Source organism: Alnus glutinosa, chromosome 6, assembly GCF_958979055.1.
Source record: "Alnus glutinosa chromosome 6, dhAlnGlut1.1, whole genome shotgun sequence".
Classification (NCBI taxonomy): Eukaryota; Viridiplantae; Streptophyta; class Magnoliopsida; order Fagales; family Betulaceae; genus Alnus; species Alnus glutinosa.
Window position 1 is genome coordinate 8,516,556 of NC_084891.1, and position 15,797 is coordinate 8,532,352.

At 34.7% G+C, this 15,797-nt stretch overlaps 2 protein-coding genes across 2 annotated transcripts; one reads left to right on the plus strand and one right to left on the minus strand.

Annotated features, from left to right (window-relative positions):
• Positions 1 to 898: 898 nt before the first annotated feature.
• On the plus strand, positions 899 to 9,392 carry LOC133870922 (plasma membrane ATPase 4). The gene is made up of 16 exons (XM_062308200.1): positions 899 to 1,039; positions 3,269 to 3,388; positions 3,491 to 3,727; positions 3,846 to 4,607; positions 4,726 to 4,848; positions 4,932 to 5,036; positions 5,129 to 5,273; positions 5,370 to 5,534; positions 5,845 to 6,083; positions 6,185 to 6,217; positions 6,316 to 6,397; positions 6,501 to 6,661; positions 7,700 to 7,873; positions 8,441 to 8,623; positions 8,740 to 8,921; positions 9,069 to 9,392. The coding sequence occupies exons 1-16, from the start codon at positions 983 to 985 to the stop codon at positions 9,163 to 9,165; spliced, it is 2,865 nt and encodes a 954-aa protein (XP_062164184.1). The 5' UTR covers positions 899 to 982; the 3' UTR covers positions 9,166 to 9,392.
• Positions 9,393 to 12,360: 2,968 nt separating this feature from the next.
• LOC133871793 (peroxidase 16-like) lies at positions 12,361 to 15,181 on the minus strand. The gene is made up of 4 exons (XM_062309211.1): positions 14,925 to 15,181; positions 14,590 to 14,787; positions 13,593 to 13,758; positions 12,361 to 12,955 (listed from the first exon to the last, which is right to left on the minus strand). Exons 1-4 carry the CDS (start codon positions 15,153 to 15,155, stop codon positions 12,546 to 12,548), a joined length of 1,005 nt encoding a protein of 334 aa, XP_062165195.1. The 5' UTR covers positions 15,156 to 15,181; the 3' UTR covers positions 12,361 to 12,545.
• Between the last annotated feature and the right edge of the window lie 616 nt (positions 15,182 to 15,797).

Here is a 15,797-nt window from a genome sequence, read left to right on the forward strand (position 1 = left end):
TTGGCGTCTTCCATTAATATTTAATAGAAATTTCTAGTACATGGGTGACATTATAATTTTTTTTTAAGTCGAAAACACTAGTTTAATAGTTTTTAAATTTTAAAAAGATCATTAAAAAATGATAAAAGTTGAAGGAGTTAGGCACTATTTGGTAGGGGAGTGGGAATCGGAGGTAGTAGTAAAAAATGATAGATGTAATATAAAGTAAAAATAATTTGTATAGAAAATAGAAAAAAGTTTTGTATTGTAGTATTTTTTTTTTATTTAAATAGTTAAAAAAATTTTTAACTTGATATAAAGTTTAAAAACAAAATTTGAACTTAAAAAAAAAAGAAAAAAGAGAACAAAATTTTTTTTAAAAAAACACTGCCAACCGAACTTTTCGAAGCACTTTACCGGAGAGAGAGAGATTAAAAAAAAGAAAAAGAAAAAAAAAAGGGTTGGTACTTGGTAAGAGCTTTTCAACAGGTGACACGCACTCGATGGTGCCCTCTTCTGTCATATTAGAGGAAAAAAAGTAGATGGAAATTTTGATGCAAAAAAACGAGAAAAATAAAAAAGAAGGCAAGTAGTTACCTAAAGTTGAATTGAAAAATCTGGGAATGCATGCCTCAACCGACAGGAGCACTTGCGGAGAAGGAGCGCGTGGGGAAGCGTAAAGTTCTTGTTGGAGGTGGGGGGGTTGGGTCCCAAGAGGGGCATCGTTTCAATAAATCGGACTGCAGAGCGCAAAAGGTGGAATATAAAATCGAAAGGAAGGGAGAGGACTCATAGCGGGCTTGACAATTATAGAAGAGACAAGTCAGACTTCTCCGGCCTCTGCCATTCAATTTTTTTTTTTATTATTATTATTTATTCGCCGTAGTGATCGTTTTCCACTATGACTTTCTAATATAAATACGCCTCTCGCTCACAAGGGGCTTCTGATCAAAATTATACTTCTCCTAGCTAGCCTCGAGCTTCTCTCGCCAGCTCTTCCATCATGGGCGGCGATAAGGGCATCAGCCTCGAGGAGATCAAGAACGAGTCCGTTGATCTGGTACTCTCTCCCTATCCCTGGCCTCTCTCTTTTAATTCTCTCTCTCTGATCTCTCTCGCTCTATCTGCTTGGTTAATTTCCGAGAAAAACCGTTTTCTGGAATCTATAGGTTTTACGTTCTATTTTCTCTCTGATTTATCAAAGATTTCAACTCCAGCAATCCATGCATGTTGATTGGGATTCCTTTGATATTTTTTTTTTAATTTTTTTTAATTTTGTGAATATACCTAACGAATTTTCCTGATATTTCCGAAATAACTGTGAAATGATTGTCTATCTGTTGATGTTGTACCGGCGTATGTATCGGAGATGTTCGTTTCGGGTGGTCTTGGAGGCCTAGCCTTTCTTTTGGATAGATAAGGAAAATTGAAATTATGATATATACACCAGTCACATGGAATCCGCGGCTTTTGACAACGCACGCTAACGCTTCGCTCATAGAACGTGGCTGACTTGGAAATCGACCAATAGAAATTTTTTCACTTTTTTCATCACTCGCCTCCTCAAGCGCGTGTACGACACGTATCGTTTTTTTAATCTCTAAAAATTATATGTTTTGTGGCAATTAAGTAATTCTAATAAAAACGGATCCTCATGTACTTTGTGAATCGGTTCTGTTTGCCTCAAAGCTACCATCCGGTTGTTGCAGTTTTGTTATATCGTACGCGTCTAGTCCTCGCTCTCTTCTGCTGCTGTTTTTATTTTGGGATATGATAGTACTTCCGTGGTACTTTTAAACCTTTCGGATTTTTAAATATTTCCGATTTATTTTTTTAAATCAGGAGTGAAACCTCTTTTCGGGGTTTATTAAATTGTTTTTGTACTCCCAAGCTAAAATCGATTTAAAAATTCAAACGGGTTGAATCGGGGGAAGAGACGATTTTGCTGACCTATTAATTCAATCGGTTCTTGACATGTGCTTTAAGTTCACATGGGCACTGTACTCAAGTTAACCTCATATCTTATATTGGGCCTCTGAAAATTGTTCGTATTATGTGTTTAATTTAATTATATTATGTATAATTTGTAGTAAATATCCATTTGGAAACTGATGTATTTCTTACCTGGGTTCGTGTAATAAAGTAAGTTTTGTTTGTTTTTAAGAGTATGTATGGTTTTGCGATTTCAAAAAGTGCAATTTAAAAGTAACGATTTTAAAATGTTCGATTTTAAAAAGTGATTTTTAAAAACACAGGTAAGCGTTTGGTAAAATCGCAATTTGTCTTTGACCTTTAAAATTGCAGATTAACTTTTAAAATTCCGCATTTTCAAAAAAGCATCTCCTTGGTTGGAATTTGAAAAAGCAATTTTTTACGTTTTTAAATCGCAATTTTTTAAAAACGCAATTCCTAAACGATTCATTTTTTACGATTTAGTTTAAAATCGTACTTTTTGTTTATAAAATCATAATCTCAAACACACCTATACACCTCTTAGAATTTAAGATTTTAAAACATGCAATTTAAAATCACATTTTAAATTTTAAAATTGTGCTGTTTTTAAAAACACTCCTTACCTGCTATTTAAAAAGTCCTTCTTTCTTTTTTCTTTTTTTTTTTTTTTTTTTCATATCACAATTTTTTAAAAACGAACTCTCTTTATTATTTTGGTTTAAAATTGAAAATTTGGGTGCTAAATACACTCTTATTATGCTGATATTAGTTAATGGGACCGAGAGTATTTCTGTGACTAAATCTATCTGGATGGTACCGCTCCATTCACACTCTTAACTGTTTTTTCTTGTGAACACGGGGGAAAGCCCAGAGCTTGTCCAAAAGAAGGGAAAAAAAAGAGAGAAAATAATTGCCATGGTGGCAAGAAAGGAATATGACATAAATAACGTTTCCATCTTCGAAAAGGTGACGAGCAACACCATGATCTTAGCGCAGAATTTTAGTTAGTCATCAGGAATTTTGGAAATTTTTGAAGGTGGTAACTTGAGAATCATTGGTGAACACTAAACCTTAGGATAAAACACTTGGTAAATTTCTGTGTGATCTTCCTACAGAATCAGATGATTTTTTTTGGCAATCCTTTCACAATTGAGTGAGAAATTAAATTTCCAATGAACCAAATGAAATATCTTTCTCAAATTTTAGTATATGATCATCAGATGCTATATGGCAAGCTGCATTTGATAAATTTCGTTCTAATGACTAAATACTTTTTGGGTTATTCATTGATTCATGTTGAAGAATACTAAACGTTGACTCTTTTTTCCGTTAACAGGAACGGATTCCAATTGAGGAAGTGTTTGAGCAGCTGAAATGTGCGAGGGAAGGTCTAACAGCAGAGGAAGGAGCCAACAGGCTTCAAGTTTTTGGACCAAACAAACTAGAAGAGAAAAAGGTCCACTGCATGACCTCTTGTAGATGACAATTGTTTCCTCTTCATTTTTCCATATTATTTTCTTTTCTGTTGGCATGCAATGATATCATTTTTTGCTAACAGGAAAGCAAACTTCTCAAGTTTTTGGGTTTTATGTGGAACCCATTGTCTTGGGTCATGGAAGCTGCTGCTCTCATGGCTATAGCCTTGGCAAATGGCGGTGGAAGGCCTCCGGATTGGCAGGACTTTGTTGGTATCGTTGTCCTATTGCTGATAAACTCCACAATCAGTTTCATTGAAGAAAACAATGCTGGTAATGCAGCTGCAGCCCTTATGGCTGGTCTTGCTCCCAAGACTAAGGTGAAAAAAACATATTTACAAACTTTGTATGCTTAAGTTGGTGTTGCTACTATTCTCTTGCTTCTATTTTCTTTTATGTTTTTGTTTTATTAGTTTCTTGTGGTGTGAAAAAATGTAGGTTCTGAGAGATGGTCGATGGACTGAGCAAGATGCTTCGATTTTGGTTCCCGGAGACATTATCAGCATTAAACTGGGAGATATTATTCCTGCCGATGCTCGTCTTCTTGAGGGTGATCCGTTAAAGATTGATCAATCTGCTCTCACTGGAGAATCCCTTCCTGTCACCAAGAACCCCTCTGATGAAGTATTTTCTGGCTCAACATGTAAACAGGGTGAATTAGAAGCAGTCGTAATTGCTACTGGTGTCCACACCTTTTTTGGTAAAGCTGCCCATTTGGTGGATAGCACCAATCAAGTTGGGCACTTCCAGAAAGTTCTCACTGCAATCGGTAATTTCTGTATTTGTTCAATTGCTGTTGGAATCGTCATTGAGCTTATAGTCATGTACCCAATACAGCATCGTGAGTATAGGGATGGAATTGACAATCTACTGGTTCTCTTGATCGGAGGAATTCCTATTGCCATGCCAACTGTTTTGTCTGTCACAATGGCTATTGGTTCCCATAGGCTCTCTCAGCAAGGTGCCATCACAAAGAGAATGACTGCCATTGAAGAAATGGCAGGCATGGATGTTCTCTGCAGTGACAAAACAGGGACTCTAACCCTGAATAAGTTGACCGTTGACAGAAACTTGATTGAAGTGTTTGCCAAGGGCGTGGAGAAAGAGTATGTTATGCTTCTTGCAGCAAGGGCTTCTAGGACTGAAAATCAAGATGCCATTGATGCTGCTATTGTAGGAATGCTTGCAGATCCTAAGGAGGTAAGGTTTTGGAGTCATTCCCACCCCCAACCCCCATCCCCTGGTGTTTTGTATTGATTTACATCTAATAACTTTTAACGAATAATGCTGTATGGCGATAATATTATTAATTGCGCAGGCAAGAGCTGGTGTAAGAGAGATTCATTTCTTTCCATTCAACCCTGTAGATAAGAGGACTGCTCTGACCTACATTGATGAGAGTGGAAATTGGCATCGTGCTAGTAAAGGTGCTCCTGAGCAGGTAACCTGGTTTATCCTATGTTGTCATATGATGCAAGATATTTACGAAATAATCATTCACGTGTTTCTCATCTCATTAAACAGATAATAACCCTTTGCAACTGCAAGGAGGATGTTAAGAAAAGGGTTCATTCAGTGATTGATAAATTTGCAGAACGTGGACTTCGATCTTTAGCTGTTGCAAGACAGGTTTGCAACCATAAAATTTATTAATATCTAATGCTGAGGTAGTTCAATGCCTAATCTCATTGTTTCCTTTATGATTTCTTTTTTTCCTGCAGGAAATACCTGAGAAGACAAAAGATAGCCCAGGGGCACCATGGCAGTTTGTTGGTTTGTTGCCTCTGTTTGATCCTCCCAGGCATGACAGTGCAGAAACCATCAGAAGGGCCCTTAACCTTGGTGTGAATGTCAAGATGATTACTGGTAGATCTCATTCAAGCACCAGTCCCCTTATGCTTGTATTAATTTTTGTGGTTCTTTCCTTGCTTAAGATTTGTACTCTTTTCCCTCAATTGCCAGGGGACCAGCTTGCCATTGCCAAGGAAACTGGTCGGAGACTTGGAATGGGCACAAACATGTACCCCTCTTCTTCATTGCTTGGCCAAGACAAGGATGCTTCCATTGCAGCCCTCCCTGTAGACGAGTTGATTGAGAAGGCTGACGGATTTGCTGGAGTTTTTCCAGGTATATATCTGGATATATTTTTCTTATTTTATCCCACCTGTTGTGTTCTTCTTCTTCTCATATGAACTAGGTATAATTCTTTTTCAACTACATCAATAGGCGGCATTGGTGAATGCTGCAATAAAGATTCCTCTTTCCCTTCTTCACATACATGCACCGTTTTTTTCTATGTCGAATTCCTAATTTTCCCAATTTTCTCCTCATGTTCTTGATTGAGTATTGAATGCCGTATTAATCCCAACAGTGTAATCCTTAAGTTTCATGGTCATAACCATCCTTCCTTGTTCTAACTCTCCTTTGAATCTGGTAGAACACAAATATGAAATTGTTAAGAAGCTGCAAGAGAGGAAGCACATTTGTGGAATGACAGGAGATGGTGTCAATGATGCCCCTGCTTTAAAGAAGGCAGATATTGGAATTGCTGTTGCTGATGCTACTGATGCTGCTAGAGGTGCTTCAGACATCGTCCTCACTGAACCTGGTTTGAGTGTCATTATAAGTGCCGTGCTGACCAGCAGGGCTATTTTCCAAAGGATGAAGAATTATACGGTTAGTTACCTTCAATCTTCTTTGATTGCAGATGTTGAAGTTCAGTTATATTCAAGAGGAGTCTAAGTGCTTTCCTGTCTTGTTTACTCTCCTTTTTGCAGATCTATGCAGTTTCAATCACTATTCGTATAGTGGTAAGTGTTTTGATAGTTTAAGGTAGAGATGTTATGATGTAATTTAGTAATGCCATTGAAGATTCTAATGTATTTGCTAACCATTCTCAATCTGGCAGTTTGGCTTCATGTTTATTGCTTTGATATGGAAGTTTGACTTTGCACCATTCATGGTTCTAATTATTGCCATCCTAAATGACGGTGAGAGATATTTTAAGTCACTGTGAATCTGTCTCTCATACAATTTACTATGACTTACTTAGCAGTACCATGATTCTGACTTTGTCCACTACCATCCCTCTAGGTACAATTATGACGATATCAAAGGATCGGGTGAAGCCATCTCCACAGCCAGACAGCTGGAAACTGAAAGAAATATTTGCTACTGGAATTGTGCTTGGAGGTTACATGGCGCTAATGACAGTGATCTTCTTCTGGGTTATGAGCGATACCGACTTTTTCTCGGTAATTTTATATGCTGTCTCGCTTAAATAAATCGACTTACTAGTTTGGGCAGTGACCCACATCCCAACAAAATAAAGACAACGCCCCACTTCCCTCTTTGTTGCTTATTTTACCCCTTTTTACTAATATGGTAAATGACATAGTGTTGGGGAATTTATCATATTTCAACATTACACCAATTCAACAAGGTCAAAGTGTCCCTAGAATTCTATTTAACTAATGTATTTTCGTTCCCTTTTTTTTTTCTTTGTCATCATTTATTTTCTTTTTATTTGGTTCACAATTCTATTTCCTCTTGCATTTTTTAGAGCTTCAACAGACAAAAGGTAAAAATGGATCAAACATTTTAATAAAGTGGCTTAAACATAAAAGAAAAAGAGAATATATATATTTTTTAAGCAGATTAAAAATATTTTAAGAAGTTTGTAGAACCTTTAGTATTAATTTCTTTGTTTACATTTGCCTTTATTTATTGAACAATTTCTTTTCTATGGTGCAACTTATCATATTCTTTTTTTTAGCTTTGTTGAGGTCGACTTACTCACTTAAAATTCTTGTATTCAGTTTGATTGATGATTTTTTTTTTTTCTTTTTTTTGGTCTGAGATTAATAAAACTTATTGTCATCAATTGTTAATTATCGTTTATGAAATGTTGCAATTAGCATTGTAAATTATTATATTTTAACAAAATTCATCCATTTGTTGATTATTTGCTCATATGCTACTACTTATCAATCCATCTAAAATCATGAAATCGTTATCTGAATACTTAATTAATTGACTCTAAGCAAATAAGGATGGTACTGGAACTCAATGGAAACTAATTAAATCACTGTTTTCATTTTACTATGCTTCAAATGTTTACTTGATTATTAATTTAGCTTTATTACTTATATATTAATACTCATTCTATTAGTAATGTTTTGTTATTATTTTTCGATCTCGCCCCATTAAACTAAAATCCTGCTCCACCAGTTGTTTTGGTACTATTTCTTCAGATACTATCTATTTAGTATTTACCACTTTTTGTAATGCAGGACAAGTTTGGTGTGAGGTCACTGAGGGGCAGAGATACCGAAATGATGGCAGCCTTATACCTGCAAGTTAGTATTATAAGCCAAGCCCTTATTTTCGTCACAAGGTCTCGCAGCTGGTCCTTCGTTGAACGACCTGGACTTCTCTTGCTCACTGCTTTTATACTTGCTCAGCTGGTAAGTTTTTATCTGAGAATAGGCATTTATTCTCTCTTCTCTAGTTCTAGGTGGAACTTGCCTTGTCAAACTTTAAAATTCTGCTTTAAGAATTAAATGAGAATGTAGCTAAAATATAAAAAAGAGCTCAGGAAGAACGTAAAAACAGATGAAATGAGTGTCTGGCTGTGTGGTGTACGTGGCGGGGAATATATACTTTCATCCTTTTTGGAATAGCTATGATAGTTGTGTCAAACGTACAGTTTCCATACATGTACCTTTTATAAATTTCATCCTTTTCCAGAAATTGAGACTTCCCTAGGCTAATCCAAAATGGAGTTAATTCAACATTTATTTTAAATGCATGAGAGTCTTAGATGTCTGCGACACAGATTGCGTGTACGTTACATTATCATATTTGGAAGGGTGAACTCAGTCCATTGGTTTTAGCATGTTACCATTTGGTATGCTTTTCGTGTACCTTCTTAATTGTGTGTTTGATGTGAAGAGTTGTTATATTGATTTGTAATTCGAAATGGTTAACTCTCTCGATCTGCAACACAATAAACTATCATCTGTGGTACACAGGTAGCAACTTTCATAGCAGTCTATGCAAATTGGGGTTTTGCACGGATAAAAGGATGTGGCTGGGGTTGGGCTGGTGTAATCTGGCTTTATAGCGTTGTAACATATATCCCACTTGATATCTTGAAATTTATAATCCGCTACATTCAGAGTGGGAAGGCCTGGGATAACCTTTTGGAGAACAAGGTATGCTTTTTGTACAATTATGTTCTTATTTTACTACTAGAATATAATGATCTGTCTGAACATTTTACTCTTGTTTTTGATTCGACTGTTTTTTTTTTTCCTGCTCCACACAACAGACTGCCTTTACTACTAAGAAAGACTATGGAAAAGAAGAGAGAGAAGCACAATGGGCAGCTGCACAGAGGACCCTACATGGCCTTCAACCACCGGAAAGAACCAACCTTTTCCCGGAGAAGAGTAGTTACAGGGAGCTTTCAGAGATAGCAGAGCAAGCCAAGCGACGGGCTGAGGTTGCAAGGTAAGCTATTATTTTTTAGTTATCATATACGACTACATACAACTTGACGTCGTCGTCGTCGTCGTCGTCGTCGTGACAGTGAAAATAAGGCAGAGAGAGTGAGTTTATTTGGTTTCTTATAAAAGATGGTTTGAATTGTGGTTGCAGGCTGAGGGAGCTAAATACACTGAAGGGGCACGTTGAGTCAGTGGTGAAGCTGAAAGGACTTGACATCGATACAATTCAACAACACTACACAGTATGAGAGTCTTCCGATCCATTAGAACTCAAAAGTGTCATCTTCTCCCAGAGAAAGCTAACTATGATGACGAAGAAATCCTACAACCCCCCCATCCCTAGTTTAGAATGATAATCCTTTTGGTAAAATTCAAATAGTTATTATTGCTTGTTTACTACGCAAGTGCAGAGGAAGGACACTGTTCTCTTTTAAAGCCAAATAATATCATTTGCACAGTCCCTTCTTTCTTTTTATTGTCTCCTCCTTTTTTTTTTTTTTTCTGGAGAATTTCTATTCATGTCCAGTCGAGTGTTGGGGGATTATTGCATTATTACCTTACATCAGAACATGAATGGCTGGCCATGAAATTATAGATGAAGATCAGTGCCTTTTAAAAAACAAAGAAAAGAGAGACCTTAACGCCCCTCTCTCTCTCTCTCTCTCAAGTTTCTTTTGTGTCCCTCCAATATGACTGGCCTTTTAAAATTTGAATTGGACTTGTGATTGATCATTATTGAATTTTGATAAAATGACAATTTTAAAAGTCACTTCATTATTGAAGGGATACAAGAAGAACTTGTAAAATCACTAAGACTGATTTCCTTGTTCTAATCATATCATATCATATATATATATATAATAGGGGTTAGAAGAATGCATAATATTGAGACAAGTGGCGTATTAAAAATATGACAATTGTCCTTAAGTTAAAAACAATCAAAACTTCCGTTTAAGACAAAATTTCTCTCTCTTCCCAAAACGTCAGTTTTGGAGTTGGTTTAATACACCATGACACCATGTTTCATACTTTCACTCAAACACCGCTTCCCTTCGCATTAAACGTAATTTTCAAACTGAATGTAAGTTTTACATCGAACTTTCTCACTAAACACTTAAATTTCTCTCTCTCACCCATCATTCTCTCTTATCCATTTCTTCCAACTACGTACTCTTTGTCTCTCTGTGTCATCCTTTGGGCTTTTTTTGTGTCGTCGACAATTTTTCGTTCACAAGACTCGGCAGTTTGAGTTTGTACAATGAGTTCCGTGATCTTAGACAGGGCTGTCTATGTCTTTCTTTTGGGCATTTTGGTTTTGAATTGTTTCACTGTGTTTGGAACAGAAGCTCAGCCTTTGGCACAAAATGAAGGTACTTTTCTAGAACAGTTGCATTCTTCGCTGTTGTGTCTGACAATTTGTTGTCAAGATTTTGTCTTGGGAATTCTACTTCATTTTTTACTTCTATTCAACCGCACAAACATTTTGTAAAACAAGATATGTGCACAGTTTGTCGTGTGAGATGCTCCGTGAATTTCATGGTTTTTTAGATTAAAATTTAAACATGCATATCTGAATCTCTAATTTTAATCTCTTTTCTGTTTCTATGTTCTTCTACGCGATCAAACTATGGGTTATTGGTAGTTTCTTTTTGTTTTTCAGTTTTAGTCTTCCACTCCACCCCAAGAACACAAAAAAATAAAAAAATAAAAAGAAAAAATAAATGGAAAATAAAAATAATAATAAATTAATTAAATAACGTATTTCATTGGAACCAAAGAAAGTATACCAAAAAAAAAAAAAAGAGAAAAAGAAACAGTTGTTTTTCTATTATATGAGTATTTTTCGTTTTTCTTTTTCGTTTGTTGTCTGTTTTTATCTTTTTTTTCTTCCTTATTTATATTCTAATTTATATAATGTTTGGAGTATTTTCCAGTTTTTATTTGTTGTCCATTTTCATATTTTTGTCCTTATTTTCTGTTCTAATTTTTATAGTATTTTTATTTCTGTTCTATTTTTTTTTTAACGTTATATATGCAGAGATGGTCAGGAAAAAAAATATATTAAACATAACTTCTTCCTATACCTATGAGGCTATGAATTCATTGGAATCGGAGAAAATATACAAAAAAGAAACAGATAATTATTTTTATATTATATTTGTATTTTCCTTTTTTTTTTTTGTCATCTGTTTTCATTTTTTGTCCTTATTTTATGTTCTAATTTATATATTATTATTTATTTTTGTTCTAAAAGTATTTTCTTTTATGATATATATGTGAATGACGGTTGAAAGAAAAAAAAAAAAAATCTCATTTTTGCGGAACTTCTTCCTATACCTACTAGTTTCATTGAAATTAGAAAAGTATACAAAATATAAAACTCCTTTGTTTCCATTTTTTGTCCTTATTTTTTTGTTTTAACTGTAGTTTCTTTTACGTTGTATACGCAAAGAACGGTCGAAAGAAAAAATTCTCTATTTGACAAGACTTTTTCCTGTACATATGAATTTCACTGGAACCGGGAAAAAGATAGTTCTTCTCTATTATTATCATTTTTCAATTTTTGCTTATTTGTCCTATTTCATGTTAGTTTTGCTATTTCATTTTTCCTTTTTTTTTTTTTTTTTTTTTTTTGTCCTTATTTTTTGTTCTAATTTTTTTTTTTTTTTTTTTATTGCTTATTTTTCCTTTTGTAAATTTTACACTGAATTCAAATAAATGATAGTGAGAGAGGGAGAGAGTTTCATATGGTTGTTTTTGGTACAAAGTATGACGATTTTTTAGTTTACGCGATTGTTCATCGAGTAGTGCATTTTCCTTTCAATATTCCTTAATACTACTTGATAAACAACCGCGTAAACTATTTTTTTTTTTTTTCAAAGATAAAACTTTATACAAGTTAGTTTTTATTTATATCCGTACACCATCATAGTTCATTTCATTTTAAACTACATCAATGGGAACAAATATTTAACATGTTCTAACATATAAGGGTTAAACTTTATGAATTTCTAAATTTATTTAACATATGGGTTTATACTATTGAGTAAAGAAATGTAGTTCAAAATGATCTTATAAACATTATTTATTTATGGTAGCAATTAGGTACTTGAGTGAAGGAAGAAAATTGATTACTAATAATTTTTTAAAGATGTTTCGAATAAATTATAATTTAAAAAAAGCCCGCGTATAGAGCGGGTTATATAAGCTAGTTACCTTAATAGGAGTTTGTTTTATTTGCTAGAAGCAATTCATCTTAGAGAGCTTTTGAATCAAGGACACAAAGAAAAAAAATCTTGACCAAGCCCTATCTTATCATATGTTTCAAGATCAAAATTGGAGGATCACTTTGTAAATTTACCCTACTGCTTCTAAAAATTGCCCTAATCTTGTGCGTTTAGGGAAGGTGTCCAAGTGAGGAACTCAAGTTACTTAACCATGCAAGAAAGGAATAGGATTCTTTTTATTTTACTTGAAACCGAGAAAAACAATTTCACGGTCCATATTTTTATTTTGTGACATCATATTCACCATGTGGCAAGATATACATATTACCATGAAATTAATGGTTCCTTAATGATTAAAAAAAGAAGCTATAATTAAAAATCACATAAAAGTAGATATTTTGTTAATAGTTCACCATTGTGCAATCGTGCCTAATTTCGCCTTGTTTTCCAGTCTTGACCCCGACCCGGCCAAGCTTAGTCATGGCAGCAACAAAAGCCCGTTTGAAGGCGGTGTTGTCGGAAGCAAAGTGGTTGACAATGTATCTCGATCTCTTGTCTGTAAAAAGAGATTGATCGGAGGTGAAAAGCCCCTTCCCCTGCTGAAGATTCTTGTAGTACACGTTGTCAAATGTTCGAGGCGTGGTTGGGTCCATGTTAATCGCAATTCTCGGGTCCACCTTTCTCGGGCACTGTTGTTGGAGATCCTTTGCGTATACCGGGTTAAGCGTTGGATCTATTTTGTTCTTGCTTCTGAACTTGTAAATCCGATCGGAGAATCGGCCGCAGTGTGCGAACCCCAGAGTATGTGCTCCTACAACATTATTAACAAAAAGAAAAAATTGCAACCGGTCAGGATTTAACAGAATTTGTAAAATTATCCACGCTTAAATTTTTAATAATTATTTTTAGGGATAATTGCACCACTGGACCCTGGGGTTCGCCTAAATTATGAATCACTCCATGTGGTATTATAATTACAAATTATTTTTTGAACTCATTTTTCGTCCACCAAATAAACAAAGTCCGTTAGTAAGTTACAATATAAATGATATTTATGGTTGTCTCACTATTTATATGAGATGACAAATTAACGGATTCTGTTAACTTGGTGGACAAAAAACGGGTTTAGGGAGTGATTCGTAATTATAGTTTACCACAAGGACTCTCCATGAACTTTTGTATCACAGAGAGTGATTCATAATTTAGGCTAACTCAAGGATCAATTGTGCAATTATCTTTTTTTTTTTTTTAAAAAAAAATGGGGCATTTTAAATTTTTTGACAAGATTTAACGAAAAATCCTAACGAAGTGGTGAAATTGAACAAAATTGACAAATATATCTACAAAATTGAAAGTTTTTTAAGTTTACATGAGTAATATGTCAATTTTTCTTCTCCACGTACAAGGAAAAAGGGAAAAAGACAAAAAAAGGGAAATAGATGGAGTACCTGATAGTGCGACTAGATTTGTTAGGGTAAGGCCATGTTTGGCAAACAAGGCAGAGAGCTGATCCAAATTAAAATCAGGACCAGGGAGGTGGTGTCCGACGGAAGCCTTGGTGGAGGTCCTCCCATCAAGTCTTCCCAATTCGACAGCATAGAATGGTCCCCCTGCCTGCTCCAAAAGTACACGCATGCACTCAAATACTCAATTATTAAGCCATCTCTTTACCACCTGGTCAAACTTGTTTAAAGCTATCCATCTCAATAATGGTTGAACTTATCAACAATAGTGTAGCACCCATCACACATAGGTTAGAATCATTTCATTTTTTACTAAAATATTGCTAATGTCTCAAAAGAGAGATGCACTTCTTTTCCTTTAAAATAAATAAAAAAAAAAAAAATTGACTGAATTGTCCTCTGAATTGGGTCGGATAAAATTCTTCTACCTAGTATATAAAATTGTCATGTGTTACATTTATCATGTGAGAAACACATACTTTCTTAATATCATTAAAAGAGTAGAAGAAAATTTTATTAATTAAGGGGAGAAACTTCACTTACACCCCTCCAAAGTATAAGTATTTTGCAATTATAACCTCAAAGTTCAAATATTTGCAATGTCGGTATTCCATGTTTTGATCCCTTTTAATTTTACCAATATTTTTAAATGCTCAAAATGCCTCCTTAAAAAAAAAAAAAAAAAAAAACAAAAAAAAAAAAAAAAAAAAAATTAAAATTGACTGAAATATGGGATATCGTGATTGTAAATTTCTAAACTTTTGAGGTTGATTGCAAAACCACTTATACTTCGAAAGTATAAGTAAAGTTTTTTTTTTTTTTTTTTTTTCTTTTAAAAAAAAAAAACATGTATTTGGGAGGATGAACAGAACAATTTTATACAGAGGATTGAGAGAAATTCTTCCCAGAATACTGTACTTTTATTTTATTTTATTTTATTTTTTCTAAATAAATGAGGAGATCGAGATGCATAATAATTTACCAAAGCAACGACATCCCTGGTGGCCATGGCCAAGATGTCAGCACAAGAAACCTTATTCCTGCAGGTGGGGACACTATCAACAGCAGCTTTGGCTTTAATCACCGTGTCAAACCCATCCCCAGCTAGTGAAAGATTATCCGGGCTGTCCTTCTCCGATCCGTGATTTCTAGAAGCCAGTATGACCGAAGCATCACAACCCTGTTCAAGAACACCACCACCACCACATTTGATCAATTCTGTCATGATTTTTAACATATGAGAAATAGCTAGCTAGGAAAAACATTTTACAAAGAAACAGAGCGTGCAAATTGATGGGGTTGAGATGACAAACTAACCTGGACGAAACAGTCGTGGAAGAAGAGCCTGAGAGTGGCCGGAGCTGTCACGAATGTCTGGTGGAATTTCTTCTTCACTGCCGAGCGGACGATTGCTTCCACATTGGGGCATGAATGCCGGTAATAATCACGACGAAGTTGAGCATAAGTTGCAGTGCTGAAGAGGAGTAGGATCATGGAAAGAAGAAGAAGGCTTTGGGTGGTGCGAATGCTCATGGCTTTTGCGTTCATGGTAGTGTCGGTAAGGTGTCATTTTGCAGTGTGTTTTATATATATATATATATATGTAAATAGGGAGGGAATGGGATCACATTTCACTGCGGGTTGCTTTCATCTGACGAGAATCACAGGTGTTGTTTAGCCTCGGAAGGACAACAACAGATACAGCCAATCACCAACAGCCAACCCAAAAAAGCAGAACACATCAACCTTTTAATTTGTTTTGTTTTGTAAAATGTAAAGACAGCTTCCTCCCATTTTCCTTCCATTTTTATTTTATTCACCGGACCCACAAAGAGGATGTTAATATTCTTCTAATAAAGATGATCAAAACAATTAATAAAAAAAAAATACTATGAATAAAATTCTTAATAAAAAGTAAAAAGCAAAAAGAAACAGAGCATTTCTCTTTTCTTTTTTTTCTTTTTTTTTTTTATATATATATATTTTAAAAAATTTGAATAATATTCTTAATAAAAAGCAAAAAGCAAAAAGAAATATTTTATATATATAAAAAAAAAAAATTATAAAAAAGCTGTTGGACAGTAATCTTGTGACAAAATACATAAACCTAGTAAACTGTTGTTTTAACCTTCGGAATATGTCACGGGTCACATGCGGACCACAAGTTACGTGAACATGTTTGTAAAAGAG